Raw genomic sequence first — 21,756 nt, forward strand, 5'->3', positions numbered from 1 at the left:
GATTTTCAGCTGATTTAAGTCCAAACTGTAACTTGGCCACTCAGGAACATTCACTGTCTTCTAAGTAAGCAACTCCAGTGTAGATTTGGTCTTGTGTTTTAGGTTATTGTCCTGCTGAAAGGTAAATTCATCTCCCAGTGCCTGGTGGAAAGCAGACTGAACCAGGTTTCCCTCTAGGATTTTGCCTGTGCTTATCTCTATTCCATTTCTTTTTATCCTAAAACACTCTTCAGTCCTTAATGATTTCAAGTATACCCATAACATGATGCAGCCACCGCCATGCTTGAAAATATTAAGATAGGTTCTCAGTGATGTGCTTTGTTGGATTTGCCCCAAACATAACGCGTTGTATTCAGGACATAAAGTGAACTTCTTTGCCAATTGTGTTGCAGTTTTACTTTGTGCCTTATTGCAAACAGGATGCATGTTTGGAATATTTGTATTTTGTACAGGCTTCCTTCTTTTCACTCTGTCAATTGTGATAGAACAATTATGTATTTACATGATTTAATTGATATTAATGGTTAACAATTAATATTTAACTAATTTAAGACATTTCTGTCCTACTAATGCTGTGTTTTTATGGTCTCCACTCTAGTTCCCTGCAGCTAATCTGGGCGCATGGTCACTATAGATGGCTTGAGCTGACAAATGAGTTAACTACTGCATTGCATAGACAAGAATGTGTTTTACTAGAGATAGCTTAGGAGTAGAACAATCCCTCATTGTCTCAAAATCATCCTTGCAACTGGGAAACTAAGCCAGGGTGGGGTTAAGACAACAACCCCCTGCAGATAACGACCGGATGAACCCAGAGTGGCTTATGATGCCCCTTGATCTGCTTGGGAGGGGTGGAACCAGCCATGACTAAGCATTCTTAGTGTCAGCTATATAAAAAACTCTGCATTTCTGTAAAGGTTAGGCTGCTCGGCCCAACAGTCAAGAGTGTTGGTTTGACTAGTTTCATTATTGCAATAATTAATCGATATTAAATAAAGATGACTGTTTGAAGAAATGACAAAGTCTCTCTCAGTATGAATTTCCACGACACATTTAGGTTAGTATTGTGGAGTAACTACAATGTTGTTGATCCATCATCAGTTTTCTCCTATCAAAGCCATTAAACTCTGTAACTGTTTTAAATTCACCATTGGCCTCATGATGAAATCCCTGAGCGGTTTCCTTTTACTCTGGCAACGGAGTTAGGAAGGACGCTTGTATCTTTGTAGTGACTGGGTATATTGATACACCATCCAAAGTGTCATTAATAACTTCACAATGCTCAAAGGGATATTTAATTTCTGCTTTTTTTATCCATCTACCAATAGGTTCCCTTCTTTGTGAGGCATGGGAAACCTCCCTGGTCTTTGTGGTTGAATCTGTGTTTGATATTCACTGCTCGATTGAGGGATCTTACAGATAATTGTATGTGTGGGGTACAGAGATGAGGTAGTCATTCAAAAATCATGTTAATTAAACACAATTATTGCACACAGAGTGAGTCCATGAAATGTATTATGTGAATAATAATTACTCCTGAACTTATGTAGGCTTTCCATAACGAAGGAGTTGAATAGTTATTGGCTCAAGACATTTCAGCTTTTCATTTTTGAATTAATTTCTAAAAACATAATTCCACTTTGACATTATGGGGTATTGTGTGTAGGCCAGTGACACAAAATCTCAATTTAATCAAATTTTAATTCAGGCTGTAAAACAACAAAATGTCAAGGGGTGGGAATACTTTCTGAAGGCACTGCAACTGCTACGGTTCTTGTTTTTTTGAATATCATGTGTTCTTGCGTTATTGCATCAAAAATGTTTTTCTTTAGAATTGTAAAATAAAATAAAAAGTCTAATGTTTGGTTCTCTCTAGTCTTTCAAATGGCCATTTCTCTCACCGGATGTAGTTAAACATTTCCTGGCTCCTCTCTCCATACTGCCTCAGGCTTCCCTGGGAGCAGACCAGCTCTATAGACCCCTGCAGTCTTTTCACCTGCTTCAGCCAGTCTTGGCACTGGGTATTAGAGTCCAACGCAGGAGGCTCCAGCTGCTCAACACAGGCAACTGCTGCATACACGTCCAGAACCTGTTGGTAGAGTGAGGCAGAGAAATGGTTACTAAAGCAATAGCACAAGAGCAGGTCTGGCACAATGTGATGCGGTCGGTCACTAGGAACAAGCCACAGGCGGACTGATCACATAGTGATAAAGTGCTCAACAACAATACGGCTGGAACACACTTTTGACCAATCAGATTGCTTGGCCGGAACAAACCATTTCATAATATGACATTTCTAATAGCATGTAGGAAGCCTCCTTTCAATACCCTGGTAAAAGTTCAACTACTATCATGCACTCATAAACACAAACATTTTGCCCCTAAACACTGATTTCACATAACTAAATGTAGCAGTGTGCGGAAAATCTCTGAACCTACCATCACTGGGCTATCCTTCACTTGTGGGTTTCGCTGCAAGTGAAGGGCCACCTGTGGCTGCAGGGACATCATCCTGGACAGGTTCTGAAGGCGGGTGCGGTACATGTGGTAGGCCGAGTGGATCAGGGGTATGGATGGGATCTCTTCACTTGGAGCTTTTCGTCGCCTCCGGAGCTCATTCACACAGCTGTTCAGGGCGTCACACAGAAGCTGGGAAGAGTGTTACATATTCATTAGGATCACCTAATTGATGTGTAGGCATATTATATCAAATCTGACTTTAAATATAAACGACCCATTCCTAAATGGGTCTAATACTGTGTTTAGAAGGTAGGAGGTATACGGCAAACCGGATGTCATTGTTTTCTATGAGATAAATGCCGTTGACACTGGCAGTGAACGCCGTCAGCCGCCACGGTAGACTGGAATCTTTTTCCATCTGCCGTAGCATTGCCTTCTACCGGATGTTGATTTGCACTGTTTGTTTACTGAAATCGCCATAGTAATGCATAGCGTCTTGCTGGCTTGCTTTTGCTGTCACCCTCTTATTTGCTTTCTTGTCCTGCTATGCCGACTAGTATTGCGTTTTTTTTGCCTCCCTCGTCTAAATGCAGCATTAGAGCTTTGCTTGGTTTACTATTTGTATGAACATGTTGAAGAACTGTGCAATAACATACCTTTAACTCCCCCGCTGAAGCCACTTTCATCGTCATGGCAATGAAATCCTGCAGGTACCTTTGAAAAAGTTCCCTCTGCATTTTTTCATCCATTGTAGCCATATACTGACCAAGGGGGATTTTCGGAAAGAATTCCTCGAACTGCCTAGGACTGTGTCCTTCAGAGAAAAATGTTGTGAAGTTTATGCAAGTTCTGCAACTAAAAATACTGTAAGTGATTAGATATCGGAGTTAAGAAACACACAAACATAGTGATAACCTTTCTAATATTTCAGATCATTGTTAAAGCAATACGGCCTGAGGGGGTGTGTGGTATATGGCCAATTGACCACGGCTTAGGGATGTTCTTATGCACGACTCAACGCTGAGTGCTAGGACACAGTCCTTAGCTGTGGTATTTTTGGGCAAATATCACAAACAGCTGAGGTGCCTTACTGCTATTATAAACTGGTTACCAACGTAATTAGACCAGTAAAAATACATGTTTTGTCATACTCATGGTATACAGTCTGATATAATTTAACTAGGCAAGTCAGTTAAGAACAAATTCCTATTTACAATGACGGCCTACCACAGTCAAACCTGGATGACGCTGGGCCAATTGTGCGTTGCCCTATGGGACACCCAATCACGCCCGGATGTGATACAGCCTGGATTCAAACCAGGGACTGTAGTGACACCTCTTGCACTGAGATACAGTGTCTTAGACCACTGCGCCACTTGGGAGTCCTTAAGTACCACGGTTTTCAGCCAATCAGCATTCAGGGCTTGAACCACCCAGTTTACATTAACACACATACAACAGCAAATGAAGAACTTTAAGACACATTTATCATTTGAATCTCCCTTGGTAAGTTTTGATAGCTGCATTTAAGAACAATCTAAATGTATCTTTCAGGAAAAAAAGAAGGCATTCGATTATTTACTTTCGTGCTGCTGAGTTTGCATCATTAGTTCATCCAGGATATCTCTGATCCTCCAGCTGAAGGGCATACTGGAGCGCATGGTCCTCTCATCTGTGATATGGCTCTGTACCAGAATGGTCTTAGACTCAGAACTGTAGGAATTACACAAATAGAGTGTGTTGGACCTCGTGGTAACACAGAAATACTCTTGCTCCATCGCACATGAGCAAAACCACCTACTTGGAATCCACTTTCACAAGAGGAATATCAAGCATCTCGTTGCTGCCGAATATCTCCAGCCACAGTTTCTTGACTTCTTCCCCACAGTTGACATCTAGGAGGAGGTCCAGATTACAGTCCCTGTCGATAACTGAGACCAACTGCGCCAAAACGGGTGTGACCACTGCTTGGATTTTCTTCCACAGAGTTTGTCTGGGGAACACATACAGCATATGGACGGACTATACTCCTAAACGATGAGAACAAATTACCATTTGAACATGAATGAAATTATGGACTTTTTGTGAGCTGAGTTAACAGTGCAGTATCATTGATTAACATACGTGAAAGTTCCCCCCTCTTGAAGAGCATTGATGTTGGATGCCTCTGTTAAGACCCAGTACTTGGGGGAGGGGATGTTTCTCTCGTGGTTCTTCAGAAGAGAGTGAAGGCGGCTCCTCAGGGTTTTCAGGAACACAGCTTTAGGGCACAATACAGAGATCAAGTATATCAATACATGTAAAAGTCAATTAACTTTAGCTATATTATTGGCTTGCCGTTACGATCTGAGATAAGTCTGTCTCGGGCCAAAAATGTCTAAACAAAATTCAACACATAGCTCTAGAACCCCTCATGTACCCCTTTGTAGTAAACGTTCTAGGTCTGGTCTTTAACCATTGAAACAGTGCTTGGGTCTTGGAGCTACAGTAAAACACTGGAATACTGTGGGTTAGTTCCTAACCTTTCAGGTCCTCACTATCTTCCATAAGTGTTAGCAGGATCTCCACCCTCCTGGTGCTGAGAGCTCCACTGTCCTCCTGATCTCTGAGCATGCTTACTGCACTCTGCACACAGCTTCGCACTAGATCTGTGACTTCAAACGCAGCCTATAACAACAACAACACGCTCAGATGAATAACACACACCCATACCTATAAACTTTATACAAACTTTTGCAACATTTAGTACATCCATGTTTTTGATTGCAACATCAAACACCACAATTATACTTACAGAGTGCTTTGGTGCAGGTGGTTCGAAGTCTGTGTCTGTATCGGTTTGCATAGCTTAATCAAAAATGAAAGTTATATATAAACTGTTACTTTCAAACAATTATTTTCAGTTATTTCTAATTGAAAATAATTGTCATTAACTACGGCATTAGTGCTAATGAGTATAATAGCAATTCAAGTGAATTTACCATAACAGGGCTCTTTCATGTCCTCAAACAGCTGGCTGATGGGTAGGTTTCTCAAGGACTGGACATCTGATACAAACTCTTTGGATCTTCTAAGGTCATCAATGTGAACTGATTTCCAGGGTCCTTTGCAAAAACAAAGTGGATGGAACTTGCTCTTTAACGTTGAAAACATTTCAGAATGGATAACATTTTCTCTGTGGAGTGCTAGGTCATAGTATCATATCAGCATGTTATACAACATTTAAATCTCACCTCCATGAAATCCAACAAAGGAGGTTCCACCTTCAATTCGAGGCAGTTTGGTAACAAAGTACACAAACACCCTTCCATTGCCACCATTAGCTTTTGGTTTGTTGATTTCATTAATGGACGAATACCTAAAGAGATAAAACCCAAAAAAGTTTACAGAAAAAAAGGACACAAAAACACTACACTATATATATATAACAGGATCTTGCAAATCTATCAGACTAGTTAATATCCAATAGTTGTGATGACAAATCCAAAAAGAAAATACTCACTTGGCAGATGCAAGAATGTTCATGCTCTGGGAAGCCTCATCATAGTCAATTTGGATGATGAGGACTTTGTCGGCAGAGGTAGAGTCAAGAAATTGTCTAGAGAGGGAACAAAGTTATTTTCTAATATCTTTCTCAAGAATGATCTACACAGTAACACAAATACAAATGTAAAAAAATAAGCTGAACTTTTGAAGCAGACCTGATTTCTTTGAGGAAGGACTGCTCTGTGTCAAACTGTTGCAGTGAGAGCAGCTTGATGTCGCAAAGCTCTGTGATATTCTGGAGCTGTTTGATATCTCCTGCTGTCAATTGCCGGGAAAACGTTGTGACCTTCACAAAGAGTCAAAAAAGATGTGAAAAAAATACAAGATGCATTCAATGCAATCCATATTCTTCAAAAGATAAAATAGTCAAGTGAATTACCTCTGTAAAGTGGGCATGGCACCATTCCCCCAGCCGTGTGTGAGATGCAATGAAGTCAGCCAGGGATCTGTGCTTCTGCTCCTCAAAATATATTTGTGTCAGTTTCTCTGTCTCAACATCAGACAATTTGGTCCCATCCAGACGAATGACAGAATCTGGAGTGGCACAGTTCAGCATGATGAACTTGGCTTCATCCAGGACTCTTCTTTGAAGGTCAGAAATGTCAGATTCATCTTTCATCTTCTCTGTAACTTGAAGGACTACAGAGGAGCATGTGTCTGAGTGGTAGCCAATGAAGACATCCGTTGGAAGATATCTGTTTGTCTTGGATTGCTGGCTTTTCAAAGAGACAAACACTTTGACCCATTCCTGAAGTTGTTTGACAATCTCCTTCCCTTCATTCTTGAGGACAGTGTTGATGTCCAGGTAGTGCTTCTCCAGTCTGTTTATCAAGGGAATCGGGAACTGTGTGTAGACCACCTCCTTCTCTTCAATGACAATAAGCCTGAAGTTTTTGTGAACTCTGCACTTCACACGATGGGTTCCCAATCCAAGATCGACATACTTCTGACCCCCAAGTGAAACATAGTATTGGTTGAGAGCGTCATAGAGACTTTCGTACAGATTCTGAAGGTTCAGAAGCACAACAGTCTGGCCAGTTTCCATGCAGATCTTCACTCTGTTGATATTTCTGCAGATCTGAGTGTACTCTTGATCCTTTGGGAAGCTGGAACCAAAGATGATCTCTGGATGGCTCTGGTCTGAGAAGAATGTCTGCTGGAGAATCTGGAGGGCGGCATAGTTTTTGGTGAGGACAAGAAGGTATCGGCACTCCTCGTCTTGGCAAATTGGAATTATGTTTTGTTTCACCAGGTCAATAGTGCTGATCCCATCCAAAGCAGGTTTATTCGATTTGCCCCACAGCTGTTTGGTGAATATACACACCGCATCCACATCATCCCTTCCACTGAAGTTCCTCAGGACTGCTTCAATGATTTGGTTCACACCAGGGCTCTGCTTAGAGATCTTGGTGATGGCAAACATCATCTTGACCAGACTGTAGTAATCACGTAAGCCGAAAAAGCCTTTGCCTTTCTTGCAAGTCTTCATATATGCTTTGGCAAAGGGTTTGAAGAGGTGCTTAACCTTCTCCAGAATCATCTTGTCAGATGAGCATATGCCCTTCGCACTTTCGAATAGCTCATTCTGGTCTGGGTCACCACGGGACACAAAGAGGCCTCTGTTCATCTTAGCAGGGTCCAAGGCCCAATTGGAGATACCAATGAATCCAACCCTCTTATGGGGCAGTGGCTCGTCATCAATGCAGCCTTCCTCCAGTAAGGGGTGCAGTGTTTTCAGAGGCATTTTGGGGGAGTCTTCTGCTAATCCGATCTCATCTAGCACAACAACAGAGATGTACTCCTCCAAATTCTTGCCCTCTTGGAAACGGGCACATTGCTTGAATGTGTTGATGATTCCCTCTGGCGTGGAGTGAGGGCTGCACTGAAAGGACACCAGATGAATTTGTTTGAGTCTTTTGTACAGCTCAGAATGTGCAGCTTGGCCCTGCATGGCATCTGCAACCAGGGTTTTGGACAGAGATTTAGAGCTCCCAGGCTTGCCAACCAAAAACAGGGGGATGCGTAGCTCAATGCAGATCACCATCATGAAGACATTCTCTTTCAAAGCCTTGTTTCTTGCTATTGTCTCTCCCATTGGGACCCCACTTAGGAGAAGATCCTGCATGAGCGAGATTTCCTGCTTCATTTTTGGGGGGAGGACATGGGGAAAGAATTTGCAGATTTCTTTCTGGTACTCACCTTTTGTCTCTAAACAGGCTTGATAACACACACCAACAGCCATCAACAGCGACCAATCAACTGGATCACTAGCAGGTGGGGGTACCTGGTCACGCCTGTTCCTCTCCTCCCGGGGTTGTTTCTGGAAGAATGCCCTTAACTCTTCAGAAAACATTGAGTGGTTCTTGTAGAACCACACAAACACTTGCATGCAGCGCTCCACATCCCTGAGACTGACAAAGCTGCATTCGTCTTTCCTCTGTCGCATAAATCTCTGCGATGACGACAGTACATCAGTGATCATTTTGATGGATACTCGTTTGATTGAATTTTTTTCCACAACTCTCTGCACAATCTGCTGGATGTACATTTTCTCTGTGTGGTCATTGAGTTGTCCAAAGTCCCACACCAGAGGAATCATGCTTGGGGGAAGCACTTGGACCCTATACACCAGCTGCCGAAGAGGGATTGATCCAAGTCTTTCTTCAGTCTCTTCAGCTCGGACCCTGTAACCCAAACCAGCTTTCTCCAACCTCTTGATCATCTCATCTGTGTGCTTCCTGTAAGGGTTGCATGCAGCAATGATCTGCAGTCCAGTTTGGGAGCCAAGTTGTTGTCCTTGCACAGTGTTGTCACACAGGATCTCCTTAATGCTGCTTATAGCTTCTGTGGTATTAGCTTCATCAAGGAAAAGAACAGAATCAAAACCATGTTTCTCCTTATTGGCAACCGCAACAGCCTCTGCCTCGTGCACTTTGGTGTAGATCATGTCAGATGTAGTTCCTCCGTGAACTTTGACCAGTTTCATGTTCTCGGTGGGCGCTCCACTCCTTCTCAACTCACACAGGAACTTGATGAGTCGTGTCTTCCCACAGCCAGTCTCCCCCATTATGATGACTGGAATGCCACATCTGAACCTCATGTGAATTGCCATCATCTTCAGTATGTTGTCGGTGGTGAGTTCATATGTTTCATCAGGGTCTGTTGGCCACTTGATCCCCAGCACACTACATAGACGCACAATCTTATCTGCCCGAGAAAGTTGGTCAAAGTCAATGTTAAATGGAACTCTTTGACGTCTGAGGCCATTGTACAGATCTTTGGTCATAATGTTTCTCTTGATCACCACATTTGTTGATGGATTAATGGCATCAACCCCATTCTTCTTGTTCTCCCGTAGGTGAAATCCAATGAAGGTCATGGATGCATGGTCATCATTGAAGAAGATATATGGATGTGGTTCTGATTCCCATCTCTTTCGGATGAGGAACGGGGCGAGATCCCTTTCGTTGAGTCCATTGAGGTCCATCTGCTGCCTCCCATGGCTCTGGTCAGTGATGCAGAGAGATGGAGTGGCAAAGTCCTTGGCCATCAAGATCATGAAGTCAACCACAAAGTTTCTGAATCCCCTAAGAGTGTCTCCAATAAACTGAAAGTTGCAGAAGGCCGATGTCTCACAGTCTAGCAACTGAAGATTGAGGAACCAGGCAAAGTTCCTCAGCTCTGCCCAGGACGGATCACTTATGCCACAGTAGATGAAGAGCATTTGAAGGCACTCTGCATGAGTTCCTTCAACTCTTTGGTAGGTGAAGCTGTCAAGATTCTCACCCCTGTGGAACCGTGTTAAATACTGGTATGGTCTTTGAAAGGCCTCACTCCTAAAACACTGGTCATCCATGAGTGGGTCTTCACTTTTCAGCTCTGGATCATCTCCATTTCTCATTTCCAACCCCATAACCTCTTTTGGGGGACGGCAGAAGACCTTTGGAAAGACCTCAAAGAGAGGAACGTGTCCCATCGGATCCTAGACAGACAAATACATGCCATATTAAGTATTTTGGCAAACCCTACCAACACAACACAAATGGGACGTCTAACACAAAAAGTATATAATAACTAGTTTTACGATATACTACAATTGCTGTGTGAAAACCATGTTAATGCTAGACGTAGGTGACCGTATCTAAGTAAACAAAGCCAAATATTGGGTTGTAGACTGCACCCCATAGACTACATTCAAGGTAAAGAAAATATTACGTGATTTCGTAATTTGGGTGATGTATCCCCTTCAACATCGAGTTATAATTGTATGTTAACACACTAGCCACTGGTGGTTTGGTAGGGACATTTAACTGTATACATCCAACCATTTCACATGACATGACAAAATACAAATAGATTGTCACTTACAGCTCTTGAGGCAGATCTGGGCAGTTCATGTGTGGATTGTAGTGTCTCGATGACATACAAGTCCTTGCTGCTGCATTTCCACATTAGCCCATCCGAATCGGCCAGGTAACGCAGGAAGAACAGTTTGAACAGAAATTCATGCAGTCCTTTCTGTACCTGAATAACATAAATAGCAAGCATATAAAGCACATGTAACAGAAAAATATAAACATTTTCAATATCTTAACAATACCAAGTATCCTTACTGAGGATGTGACATCAAAATGAAAGACTTTGTGTTCCTTCTTCTCTGGTGTGTCAAACAAGGACCGAAGAATGATATGCTCATCAACCTTGGGCTCAATTAAGCGAATGCATTTGTGGAATGTGGTTCCTATTCTCATGGTTCCCTCCAGTTTATCATACAACCTTTGTATGTACAGAGATTTTCCTGCAGATAAATAAAACATTTGATTCAGCTCTACAAAGACTGTATGTACGGGCATTGAAGAATTTCTGTTTGAAAACTCATAGTAGTATTGTGAGGATGAATGCATTAGTGTTCATGAAATTCAACATGTGAAAATACTGAATATCAAATCATTTTCGCATAAAAAAAAAATCGCTTAAAAAATGATATTCTTTTTTACCATGATTACAATGGAAAACCAATATCAGACACCATAGGATCATGTAAAGTGACAAAACTCAATAAACTCACCAACTCCAGCCCTCTTGGAAGACACAATCCCAACAAAGTGTCTACCTTTGAACACAGATGCAGCACTGGCCTGGTGTGAGGGGACAGTGTAGTGCCTGGACAGGTATTTCTGTATCCGTCCAGGAGACTCCTGAGGCACAATGTCCCGTTTGAAGTGACTGAAGGCAGAGGGAATGTAGTTGTGCTCTCTTTCTGTGCTGCAGATGATCACCAGCCTATAGCTGCTCCGAAAGCATGAACTCAGTTTCTGAAAGAACTTCTCCACTGCATAGCTCACCTCATAGCTCAACTGGTCTGCGAAGAGCAAGGTATAGATCTTCTCACCCATGTAGCCCGGTGTGAGACATCGTCTGAAGAAAAGCTCCACTTGCTCATATGACGTGGCAGGGGTACACAGGAGGACTTCATCGTAGGTAGGCAGCTTCTCATCATCACTGGTCATATATAAGCAGACGCTTGCAGTCAAGATTTTATCTTGTGGGCAGATTATGAGATTAGGTTGACCAGTGAAGAAGCCTTTTGGGAGCTTTCTACTGACTGTATTCTCACTTGTTTCTAAAAGCTCCTCTTCCTCCTCTTGTTCCTGGTTTTGTTTGTTGGCCAACACCTCTAGCAGACTGCCTAGGCTTCTGATGTCTAAAGAGTACTGGATAATGTTCCTCATGTCTTTCATGTAAGCATCCCAGACCAGATCCAGTTTTCGTAAACCAACAGCCTGGTCTACAACGCTCTGCAGAACATCAATGGCACATTTTCTCTCACCTGCAAAAGAGGAATCTAAGTTTTCCATGTCACTTTGAAGGTCAACAAAAGTCTGATAAGTGGTGTCTTCCTCTTGCCCAGCTGTATTCATGGCGTGGTTGTGAAAAGTCATCCATGACTCCCACACTTCTGACACAGAGCAGTCAGGTTTGATGAAAGAGAGCATCATCATGACCTTTTCCTCCAATTTCTTCTTCAGATTATTTTCGGTCAAAACATTACAAAGGTAGACTATCTGCTCTGCTGTGTAATAGTTGAGGTAATAGTGCTGATATCTCTGTTTGTCCATGAATCTATTCCAGTCATCCAAACACATCTCTATCTTCCTGCACAGGTCTGTAAGCTGTTTGACTGCATTGCCCTCCACCATGATCTTTCGTAGGATGTTGCCAAGGTTGAAGTCCATTATGACACCAGTGTCACTTTCCATATTGCAGTGAATCTTGGCCTCCCAAACCCTAAAAAGTGGGTTCCCAGCGGCATAAAGATCTACAAATGCTACAGCTAGCCTCTGGACACTGTCAAAAACCTGAGAAGATAAGATGGCAATTTGGTGTCTAAAAATTCAGTTCAGTTTCTGCACATGAAACGTAAGGTTACTTGCATAACCCCGGTTCTCTGATATTATGAGTGAGATATCTCACATGTGGGGTTTCGCTAGGAACACCTACTCTCCGAAGAACCTAGCAAAAGCATCTGACAGGTAGAGGTAGAGTGCGAATCAGGTGAGCCCCTCACCTTCCTTAGAAGAAGGAGCCACTGTCCAGCCCTCTGGTTAGTCTCAAGCATGTGTTTCTTCCTTGCGCTCTTGCAAGCATGGAAATGCGGTGCGATATATCACTCATAATATCAGAGAACCAGGGTTACGCGAGTAACCTTAAGTTCTCTTTCAATTATTTGTTTCTATATTTCACATCTGGGGATATAGCCAACTCCCATATCGCAAAGACATGCTCTCCGTAGGCCCAACATCAGCAACCCTCAGAGGCCCGAAATCGAGGGAGTACGCACCAAGAAGGTGCAGAAGGGCATCTGTGTATTTGGGTCACATTCCTAATGTGTGATTCGAAATAGAGTTCAGAATCTAAAATAACACCTAGGTTTTTTATCTTTATTGCCCGTGAATTAAAATGTCCAATGTAAAATTGGATGTGCTTTACCGGACCCAAAATCAAACCATGTGGAACGTCACATGTGATATGTATTTTCTCTGAGTTATATTCACCAAGGGTGACAAAAAACTCTTGACCGGTTAAATAGGTCCTAAACCAATTTAGAACTGGACCGGAGGCCACCCCACCTCTCCAGTCTGTCCAGAAGGACATCATGGTCAACAGTGTCGAATGCAGCACTTAAATCCAAGGACAGAGAGCTGAGGTAAGATAGTGTTTTTTAACAATGCGTTCAGTATTACTCTGTGCTATGGGCAACTAGGTAGTAAAAAATACACACTGGTGATCAGATAAAGCAACATCAACAATAGAGGATATGTCAATACAAAGCCCCTTGATAATAATCAGGTCCAGAGTATGGTTATGGATTCAGAAATTCAATGGCCTTGGAGTCAAGTCTGTTTGTTAACATGAATATTAAAATCACCCAACACAATGATTGTATATTAGTTCTCAAGGAAAATAGACAATAGTTCAGAGAAATCAGTAAAGAAAGTGGGGCAGTGCTTTAGTGGCCTATACAGGGTTATTTCCAGCACTGGTGGATGACATATAAACAGTATAGCATGATGCTCAAAAGACCCAAAGTCGCCACATGAAGTGTCCTTACAGCTGAGGGCATTAGTAAAAATAGAGGCTGTCCCCCCACCCTTTTTCCCTTTTCTGATAGAGTTTGAAAAGCTGTAGTCCGGGGGGAGGGGGGGCTTCAATAAGAGTGGCACTACAGCCTGTAGACAGCCACGTTTCAGTGAGAAACATGCAATCAACTTTGCGCTCAGTAATGAGGTAATTCACGAAAAAGGTTTTTACTGGTGATTGCTCTAACATTTAAAGTGCCATATTCAATGAGTGTGGGCCACTCTGCCCCTGGGGCATCTGCCTAGAGGTAACCAATGAAATAACAACCAAATTATTAACGTTACAACCACGTTTTCTGACAGTTTCCAATCTATCAGAATGGTAGGAGATGACAGTTTGTATAAACTCACTAGAAGGCAGAGTTAAAGGAACATAAATTAGGTTACTCACAATAACCATAGTGCCCTTTCTATAGGAGTTGATATGCTTTTCTCTGTTGCTTATTCTGACAGGGAGAACTGGAGCACTACTAGACCCTGTCCATCAGTCTCTAAAACAGTTAGCAAAGTTGCTGGAAATAATCCTGGAACCCTGCGGTTAGGGTGAATCCTGTCTCTTTTAAAAAGTGCTGGTTGCTCCCAAAGGAAATCAAAGTTGTCACAAAAAGAGACATTCCTGTCGTTGCAAAGTTTCTTCAGGTACTTATTCAGGGCAAAGTGTCGGCTGAAACGTTCCGGACCCCTTCGGTAGCACGAGAGGGGGCCAGAGATAATTATTCTCTTCCCTGTGCTAGCAAGGGTCTTTGTTTTTAGTCCTCCCCTGAAGGTCATTAAAACCTATGTGAGTGACAATGGTGTCAATTTTGGAGTAGTTGGCCAGAACCATGGGCAGGAGAGACTTGATGTCATTGCCACGGACTCATTAGTGACAGTGGACCTTGGTCGGTCTACAGACCGTAAGCAGGCCAAAATCTCTCAACATCGAGCAGCCCACAATGATGTTGGTAGTGATGGAATCCAACAGCCTCAGCTATCGCTGTTGGCTCGTAGGCGAAGGGGGCTACAGAGACTGAAGCAAATTTAAGCCTGCATTTCAGACCTGCACTCGTCAGCAGTTTGCAGTGCTCACAGGACTCAGGGGCATCGAACCCTTCTTGTTCCTTACCCAAGCAATTGATGCATAGAAGGAGGAATTGTGTTCTTGCAATCATGGAACCCCAAGCACAAGAGCGTGGGTCTTTGAGTGCTAGGCTCGTACTTGAATGGGATAGCAGTAGAAGCCTGTTGTAAGAACAATCTGTAGACAGCGTAGGCTAGGAAATAGTAGCAAATAGTAGCTTGTGTAAGTGGTGTAATAAGCTAGCTAGTTAGAAGCCTTGAGGCTTAGAGCATGCAATAATAAGCACAGTAGAACGCTATAGCCATGAAGCTAGTGGGGCGTTAGCTAGCTAGCAGCTAGCTCGTGGTGAAGGTGTGCCGTGGATAGCTTAGTGCTGGCGGAAGGAAACCGGGGACTAAATGGTGTGCTCATGCGACCGAAGGAGCCATGAGGCTGAGTTAACACAATGGGTGAACGTAGGTTAAACTAGATGAGAGAAGGGAGCTAGCAATGCTACCGTGTTGCAGGTAGGGTATGCTAGTGAGGTTAGCTTGCCTCTCATCAGGCTAGCTAAGTTAGCCTCGCAACATGGGCTAACCGAGTCTCAATAGCTAGCTATGAAGCTATCTACCAACATAGACAGAGAAGTAGAAAAGGAATTTCTAAACAAAACACCTTTCAGGTCAGTAGTCAACCTCTCGACAGGGTCTGAAGACCTATGCTCGATATCATTCACAGTTCACTTGTGTGCAGTTCAGCAGCAAAACAGGGATCCAGTCAATCTGAGGAGAGCTAGAGAGTAATTCTCTTCGTGAGGAAGAGTAACCAGAGGGCAGAAGGGCTTTTAAGGAAGGTGAGGGACTCACCTCATTCGCCACTACCTGTCTGTCTCCATCAGATGCTTTTGATAGATTATTTTGAGAGTAGGTGATCCTAGTGAATCCCGACATGTGAGATATCGAAATGAGTAATTGAAAGAGAACCATATTTATTGTAATATGTCAATGCATGTCGTAAGGAGCCTGTGGTAGCATGATAATCTAATTAATAAACATTTTCAGTAAATTATCATTTCAGGTTTGTGATGGTTCACTTGGTGTCCAATCCCCTTACCTCAGTAAAGTGATCCACCTCACTCTTGCTTTGCTCCCCCTTTCCAGACATCAGCATGAGCTTGTTTTGCAGATCTCTCAGGTCTTCTAAGGAGTAGTTGCGCATCTGACCTTCCTCCTGCTGGTCTGGAACCTGTAGCTTCAGGGCAGTGTCTAAACTCAGCTATAGGAGAAAACAATGGACAAGATCCAACATGTCAATCTACCGCTGCAGGTATTCAGGAGAGTACTAACAGATATTTGTCAATGGCAAATATAAATTGAAGACATTGTATGAGTACAAATATAGACATTGACTCCATAATGACAATCATTAAACAAACAAACGTAAAAATAATAATTAAATTGTCTCTAAAAACATTATTATTTTTTTAATGATTGAACAGACCTTCTTCTGGTTATGTGCACCAATAACATAGACGCCTCTTGTGTTGATGGACGTGGCCAGAGAAAGAGAAGAGAGTTCCACAGAACCATGGCTGTCCTTCACAGTTTTCAGCCACTCCAAATGGCGTGCAGTATCCCGCTGCAATCAGGGAGGAAACAATAATAGAATGTGGTTTAAAACATGAGTTCAAGTTCCAAACCTAATGGCGTGCTAAGATTGTGAAGGATTATATCATTTAGATGTGTATGTACTCAGGCCAGTAAATGCTGCTCTGCAAATCAAACACTTCTGAAAAGCCACTCCGCATTTAATCAAATAGTGGCCTTAGTCTTTCTGGTTCGACAAGCCTTTCCCCAAATATTAAATATAAATATATTAAATATGTCATAACTGTCAGAACAGCTTACCAGCTTATTTGGAATATTGCTGTCACTTCCAAGCGCCTTCCATAGTTTTGCCAAAGCCTCCTTGAAGGCATTAAAGTCAGCATTTTGTGGTAACCCATACAGCATCGAGGAGTAACCAAGAACAGCATCATGGAAACAGGCTACACGGTCCACATCCAAGTCGTTTTCTCCAGCAGAGATGGAGGCCAGGTCGACAAACACTTTCAGCTCATTGATATCTGCAACGGCAATACATGAAACATTTATCCCTTTTTCCATGTAAAAACTTGTTGAATTAGTAATGGCAAACAACCTAGGTGGCTACTACTGGTGCTGCTCTTTCTGTTTTGATATGACCTTACCTTCAAGAGCTTCTTTGACCCATTTGACAAAGTTCCCCCAAAGGCCAAGCTCCTGAAGACACAGTCTGCGAGGTTCTGTGATGTCCTCAAGAACCTTTTTAGTTTCCATCAAATTGTCATCAATGTGATTCAGACTCTTCTCCTTAAAGTCTGCATTACTCTGGAAACATTGTAATATATATATAAATATACAGTAGTAGCCTAATGCTGGAAAAGATGCATAGATTGAACACGTGGACTGTTTGAGAATTTTCCTTACTCACCACATCCAGCAAACTCTGTAGCACTTTGAAGTCCCCTTGAGGACAGATTGTCTCTCTGACATCCATAATGACCTTGGCTGAATCCAATGCTTGATGAAGGTCATGGTACTGTTGGATCTGCTCGATTCGCCTCCTGATCCATCTTCGATCATCAGACAAGTTGATTCTGCACATGATCTCCAGATCATTTTTCATCTCATCGTACTTGTCTTTGTAGACTTCAAAGATGCTATCCACATCCTCCAATGATAAAGTGCCAGATTTCAAACTTTCATAGATCCTCTTGTAATTATCATAGCAACCCTGGAATATTTTGCTGTGGATCACATCAAGAGTGTACACTTCTATCTTGTCAGTGTCAATATGGTTGTGGGAAAGTTCTTTGGCTTGATACTCCAAGCACAAAGCAAAAATGAAGCTTTCCCTGAAAGCATTTAGATCAAATGCCATCTTTCTGGTGACATTACAGAGGTTAAAGTATGTGACCACCCCAGTTACATCAGAGGTGTGCCCGTCAAGTCTGTGAACTTCCATGAATTCATCCAGCGTCATCTGATCTATGTTCTCTTGGTTTTGGAGCTCCAGCTCTTTCACATCGACTGTGGATTAATATGACATCAATGAGAACCATGACCAAGGCTGTTACATCATGCAGTCATACATTAACAAATATTTGATAAACAGTACCAATAACATAAGCTTTAATGTATATCCCTATCAAATATAATTTAACTCACCTTTCAGATGCTCCTTGAGTCGGAGACAAATTATAACTAGGCCCTCGACCATCTTCTTGTAACTGTTCACATCCTCCATTTCCTCTTCTCTAAATCTCAGTAATCTGTTCATAGTGGTGTCATCCTTACAACGACTATCTTCACACAGGCCATCTGTAAAAAAAAAATATTATAAAAAACAAACAATGAAGACGATACTTTGAGCTCATTGTGGTTCTATTGAAGAGTAACCAGGAGAACCTCCACAGATCAAGACTTTTTGAGTAATAACCACAAAACCTCAGATCTAAATAAAAGTCCCCTTTTGGCATTGCTAGCAAGCACACATACTTAGCAATAAACTGTGCATTCGGAAAGTATTCAGACCCCTTGACTTGCCCACATTTTGTTATGTTACAGCCTTATTCTAAAATTGATTAAATCGTCTTTTTCCCTCATCAATCTACACACAATACCCCATATTGACAAAGTAAAAACAGGTTTGTAGGCATTTTTGCTAATTTATCAAACAAAAACTGAAATATTTACATTTTAGCAGACGCTCTTATCCAGAGCGCCTTACAGTAGTGAACACATACATTTCATACATTGTTTTAGCCGTACTGGTCCCCCGTGGGAATCGAACCCACAACCTTGGCATTGCAAACACCATGCTCTACCAACTGAGCCACACGAGACCTAATATCACATTGACAAAAGTATTCAGACCCTTTACTCAGTACTTTGTTAAAGCATCTTAGGCAGCGATTACAACCTTGAGTCTTCTTGGGTATGACTCTACAAGCTCAAGTCCAGGCTCTGGCTGGGCCACTCAAGGATATTCAGAGACCTGTCCCAAAGCCACTCCTGCATTATCTTGGATGTGTGCTTAGGGTCGTTTGTCCTATTGGAAGGTGAACCTTCACCCAAGTCTGAGGTCCTGAGTGCTCTGGAGCAGGTTTTCATCAAGGATCTCTCTGTACTTTGCTCTGTTCATCTTTCCCACGATCCTGAGTAGTCTCCCAGTCCCTGCCACTGAAAAACATTCTCGCAGCATGATGCTGCCACCACCATGCTTCACTGTAGGGATGGCGCCAGGTTTCCTCCAGACATGACGCTTGGCATTCATGTGAAAAGAGTTCAATCTTGGTTTCATTAGAGCAGAAAATCTTGTTTCTCATGGTCTAAGAGTCCTTTAGGTGCCTTTCGGCAAACGCCAAGCAGGCTGTCATGTGCCTTTTATTGACGGGTGGCTTCCGTCTGGCCACTCTACCAGCACTCCACCTGATTGGTGGAGTGCTGCAGATATGGTCGTCCTTCTGGAAGTTTCTCCCATCTCCACAGAGGAACTCTGGAGCTCTGTCAGAGTGACCATTGGGTTCTTGATCACCTCCCTGACCAAGGCCCTTCTCCCCGATTGCTCAGTTTGGCCAGGCAGCCAGCTCTAGGAAGTCTTGGTGGTTCCAAACTTCTTCCATTTAAGAATACAATCCTGTCTCGGAGCTCTACGGACAATTCCTTCGACCTCATGGCTTGGTTTTTGCTTTGACATGCACTGTCAACTGTGGGGTCTTATATAGACAGGTGTGTGCCTTTCCAAATCATGTCCAATCAATTGAATATACCACAGGTTGACTCCAATCAAGTTGTAGAAACATCTCAAGGATGATCAATGGAAACAGGATGCTCAATTTCGAGTCTCATAGCAAAGGGTCTGAATACTTATGTAAATAAGGTATTTCTGTTTCTATTTTTAATACATTTGCTAAATTTCTGTTTTTGCCTTGTTATTATGGTTTATTGATGAGGTGGAACAAAAATGTAATCCATTTTAGACTAGGGCTGTAACGTAAGAAAATGTGGATAAGGTAAAGGGGTTTGAATACTTTCCGGATGCACTGTTTATGCAAGAGTTGCCGGAAAGTCATTTGGGGGACTTATTTTGATGTAAGGTGAAGTGATGAAGACCTGATATCAAACCAAGACCAAAAACTTTGAAAAAGTGTTTTATAATACTATGAATATTTTGCCTGTAATTTGGACCTTAAACAGAACCAACCTCCCAATGACACAGTAGATTAACTCTTTATTGGATGTCATTAAACTATCAATCTGGGGAGGTTTTCCTGGCTACTACAGTAGGATTAAAGCCATATTTATACTTAAATGTCTTAATTTGGTATATTCTTCTGACAATCACCTATCTTCAAAAGCTCAATGAATGTTGTTCTCCTTGAGAGGACTTTACTGAGAGTCTTCATCTGGATGTTGCCTTTGATGACTTTATCTGAGACAGAACTGAACGCAGAGCTTGCCACAACCATCCGCTCTTTAGCATCGTCTGACAAATGGTCAATCATTTTCAGATTTCCACCTGTAATACAAAACATAGTTAGTATGTTTAAGTGGACATTTGGAAAATGCACTCAAATGTAAATACACTACACGACCAAAAATATGTGGACACCTGCTCGTCGAACATCTCTTTCCAAAATCATGGGCATTAATATGGAGTTGGTCCCCCCTTTGCTGCTATAACAACTTACACTCTTCTGGGAAGGTTTTCCACTAGATGTTGGAACATTGCTGTAGGGACTTGCTTCCATTCAGCCACAAGAGCATTAGTGAGGTCAGGCACTGATGTTGGGCGATTAGGCCTGGCTCGCAGTCGGCATTCCAATTCATCCCAAAGGTGTTCGATGGGGTTGAGATCAGAGCTCTGTGCAGGCCAGTCAAGTTCTTCCACACTGATCTCGACAAAACATTTCTGTATGGAACTCGCTTTGTGCATGGTGAAGCGTGATTCATCACTCCAGAAGTGGAAACGCGTTCCTCCAAGCTTGCGTCTGCTCGGCCATGAAAACCCATTTCATGAAGCTCCCGACGAACAGTTCTTGTGCTGACGTTGCATCCAGAGGCAGTTTGGGACTCAGTAGTGAGTGTTGCAACCAAGGACAGACGATTTTTACGCACTACAGCACTCGGCGGTCCCGTTCTATGAGCTTGGGTGGCATACCACTTCGTGGCTGAGCCGTTGTTGCTCCTAGACCTTTCCACTTCACAATAACAGCACTTACAGTTGACCAGGGCAGCTCCAGCAGGGCAGAAATTTGACAAACTGACTTGTTGGAAAGGTGGCATTCTATGATGGTGCCATGGTGAAAGTCACTGAGCTCTCAGTAAAGCCATTCTACTGCCAATGTTTGTCTATGGAGATTGCATGGCGGTGTACTCGATTTTATACACCTGTCAGCAACGGATGTGGCTGAAATAGCCGAATCCACGAATTTGAAGGGGTGTCCAAATACTTTTGCATATACTGTATAGTGTAGCTCTCAAGGAACATTTGGAAGTGACAGTTTTACATTTAATAGCCATTGTATATCAATTCTTTCATATATAACTGTGTTGAACATTCCCACCCAATGTTAGCCTTGATTGTATGTGGAATTTGTTGTGGAAATGGTTAGAGCAGTGGAATTTCTTGAGAAAATTTACCTTGGACTTGAAAGACACTTTTGGCCATGGACCAGTTGAGAAGATGTTCCACTACACAGTCCTCCCCTTCCAGATATTCTCCATTGTCAGTCTTGGGCCAGGACTTCATCACAATAGTAGATATTAGCCTCTCAAACTTGCTAAAGTCCATTGTTTTCAACCGTTCAAAGAGAGCCTCCTGAGAGATCCCCTGATCATGTCAAATGAAAATTGGAGATAAAAATAACATTTGTTTGATCATTACTTCCTGACAAACTCAATGCACAGCCTAACGATTAAGTAGCCTAGCGATTAAGAGCATTGGGCCAATAACCAAAAGGTCACTGGTTCATATCCCTGAACTGAC

The 21,756-nt window shown here is 42.5% G+C and overlaps 1 protein-coding gene across 1 annotated transcript in view; it reads right to left on the reverse strand.

The window, feature by feature from the left end:
* LOC115150108 (E3 ubiquitin-protein ligase rnf213-alpha) overlaps positions 1-21,756 on the reverse strand; it is a 62,129-nt gene that overhangs the window by 15,706 nt on the left and 24,667 nt on the right. Inside the window, exons 18-41 of the mRNA XM_029693039.1 lie at positions 21,411-21,600; positions 20,113-20,286; positions 17,934-18,086; positions 17,197-17,795; positions 16,934-17,093; positions 16,593-16,810; positions 16,186-16,323; positions 15,799-15,960; positions 11,075-12,365; positions 10,620-10,804; positions 10,375-10,530; positions 6,386-9,988; positions 6,162-6,292; positions 5,963-6,058; positions 5,694-5,818; positions 5,442-5,564; positions 5,255-5,307; positions 4,983-5,127; positions 4,585-4,720; positions 4,262-4,453; positions 4,043-4,173; positions 3,117-3,274; positions 2,440-2,649; positions 1,902-2,089 (exon numbers count right to left, since the gene is read on the reverse strand). Coding sequence (XP_029548899.1) covers positions 1,902-2,089; positions 2,440-2,649; positions 3,117-3,274; positions 4,043-4,173; positions 4,262-4,453; positions 4,585-4,720; positions 4,983-5,127; positions 5,255-5,307; positions 5,442-5,564; positions 5,694-5,818; positions 5,963-6,058; positions 6,162-6,292; positions 6,386-9,988; positions 10,375-10,530; positions 10,620-10,804; positions 11,075-12,365; positions 15,799-15,960; positions 16,186-16,323; positions 16,593-16,810; positions 16,934-17,093; positions 17,197-17,795; positions 17,934-18,086; positions 20,113-20,286; positions 21,411-21,600 — 8,717 coding nt within the window. The remainder of the gene's footprint in view (positions 1-1,901; positions 2,090-2,439; positions 2,650-3,116; positions 3,275-4,042; positions 4,174-4,261; positions 4,454-4,584; positions 4,721-4,982; positions 5,128-5,254; positions 5,308-5,441; positions 5,565-5,693; positions 5,819-5,962; positions 6,059-6,161; positions 6,293-6,385; positions 9,989-10,374; positions 10,531-10,619; positions 10,805-11,074; positions 12,366-15,798; positions 15,961-16,185; positions 16,324-16,592; positions 16,811-16,933; positions 17,094-17,196; positions 17,796-17,933; positions 18,087-20,112; positions 20,287-21,410; positions 21,601-21,756) is intronic.

Source organism: Salmo trutta, chromosome 16 (assembly GCF_901001165.1).
Source record: "Salmo trutta chromosome 16, fSalTru1.1, whole genome shotgun sequence".
NCBI classification, from domain to species: domain Eukaryota; kingdom Metazoa; phylum Chordata; class Actinopteri; order Salmoniformes; family Salmonidae; genus Salmo; species Salmo trutta.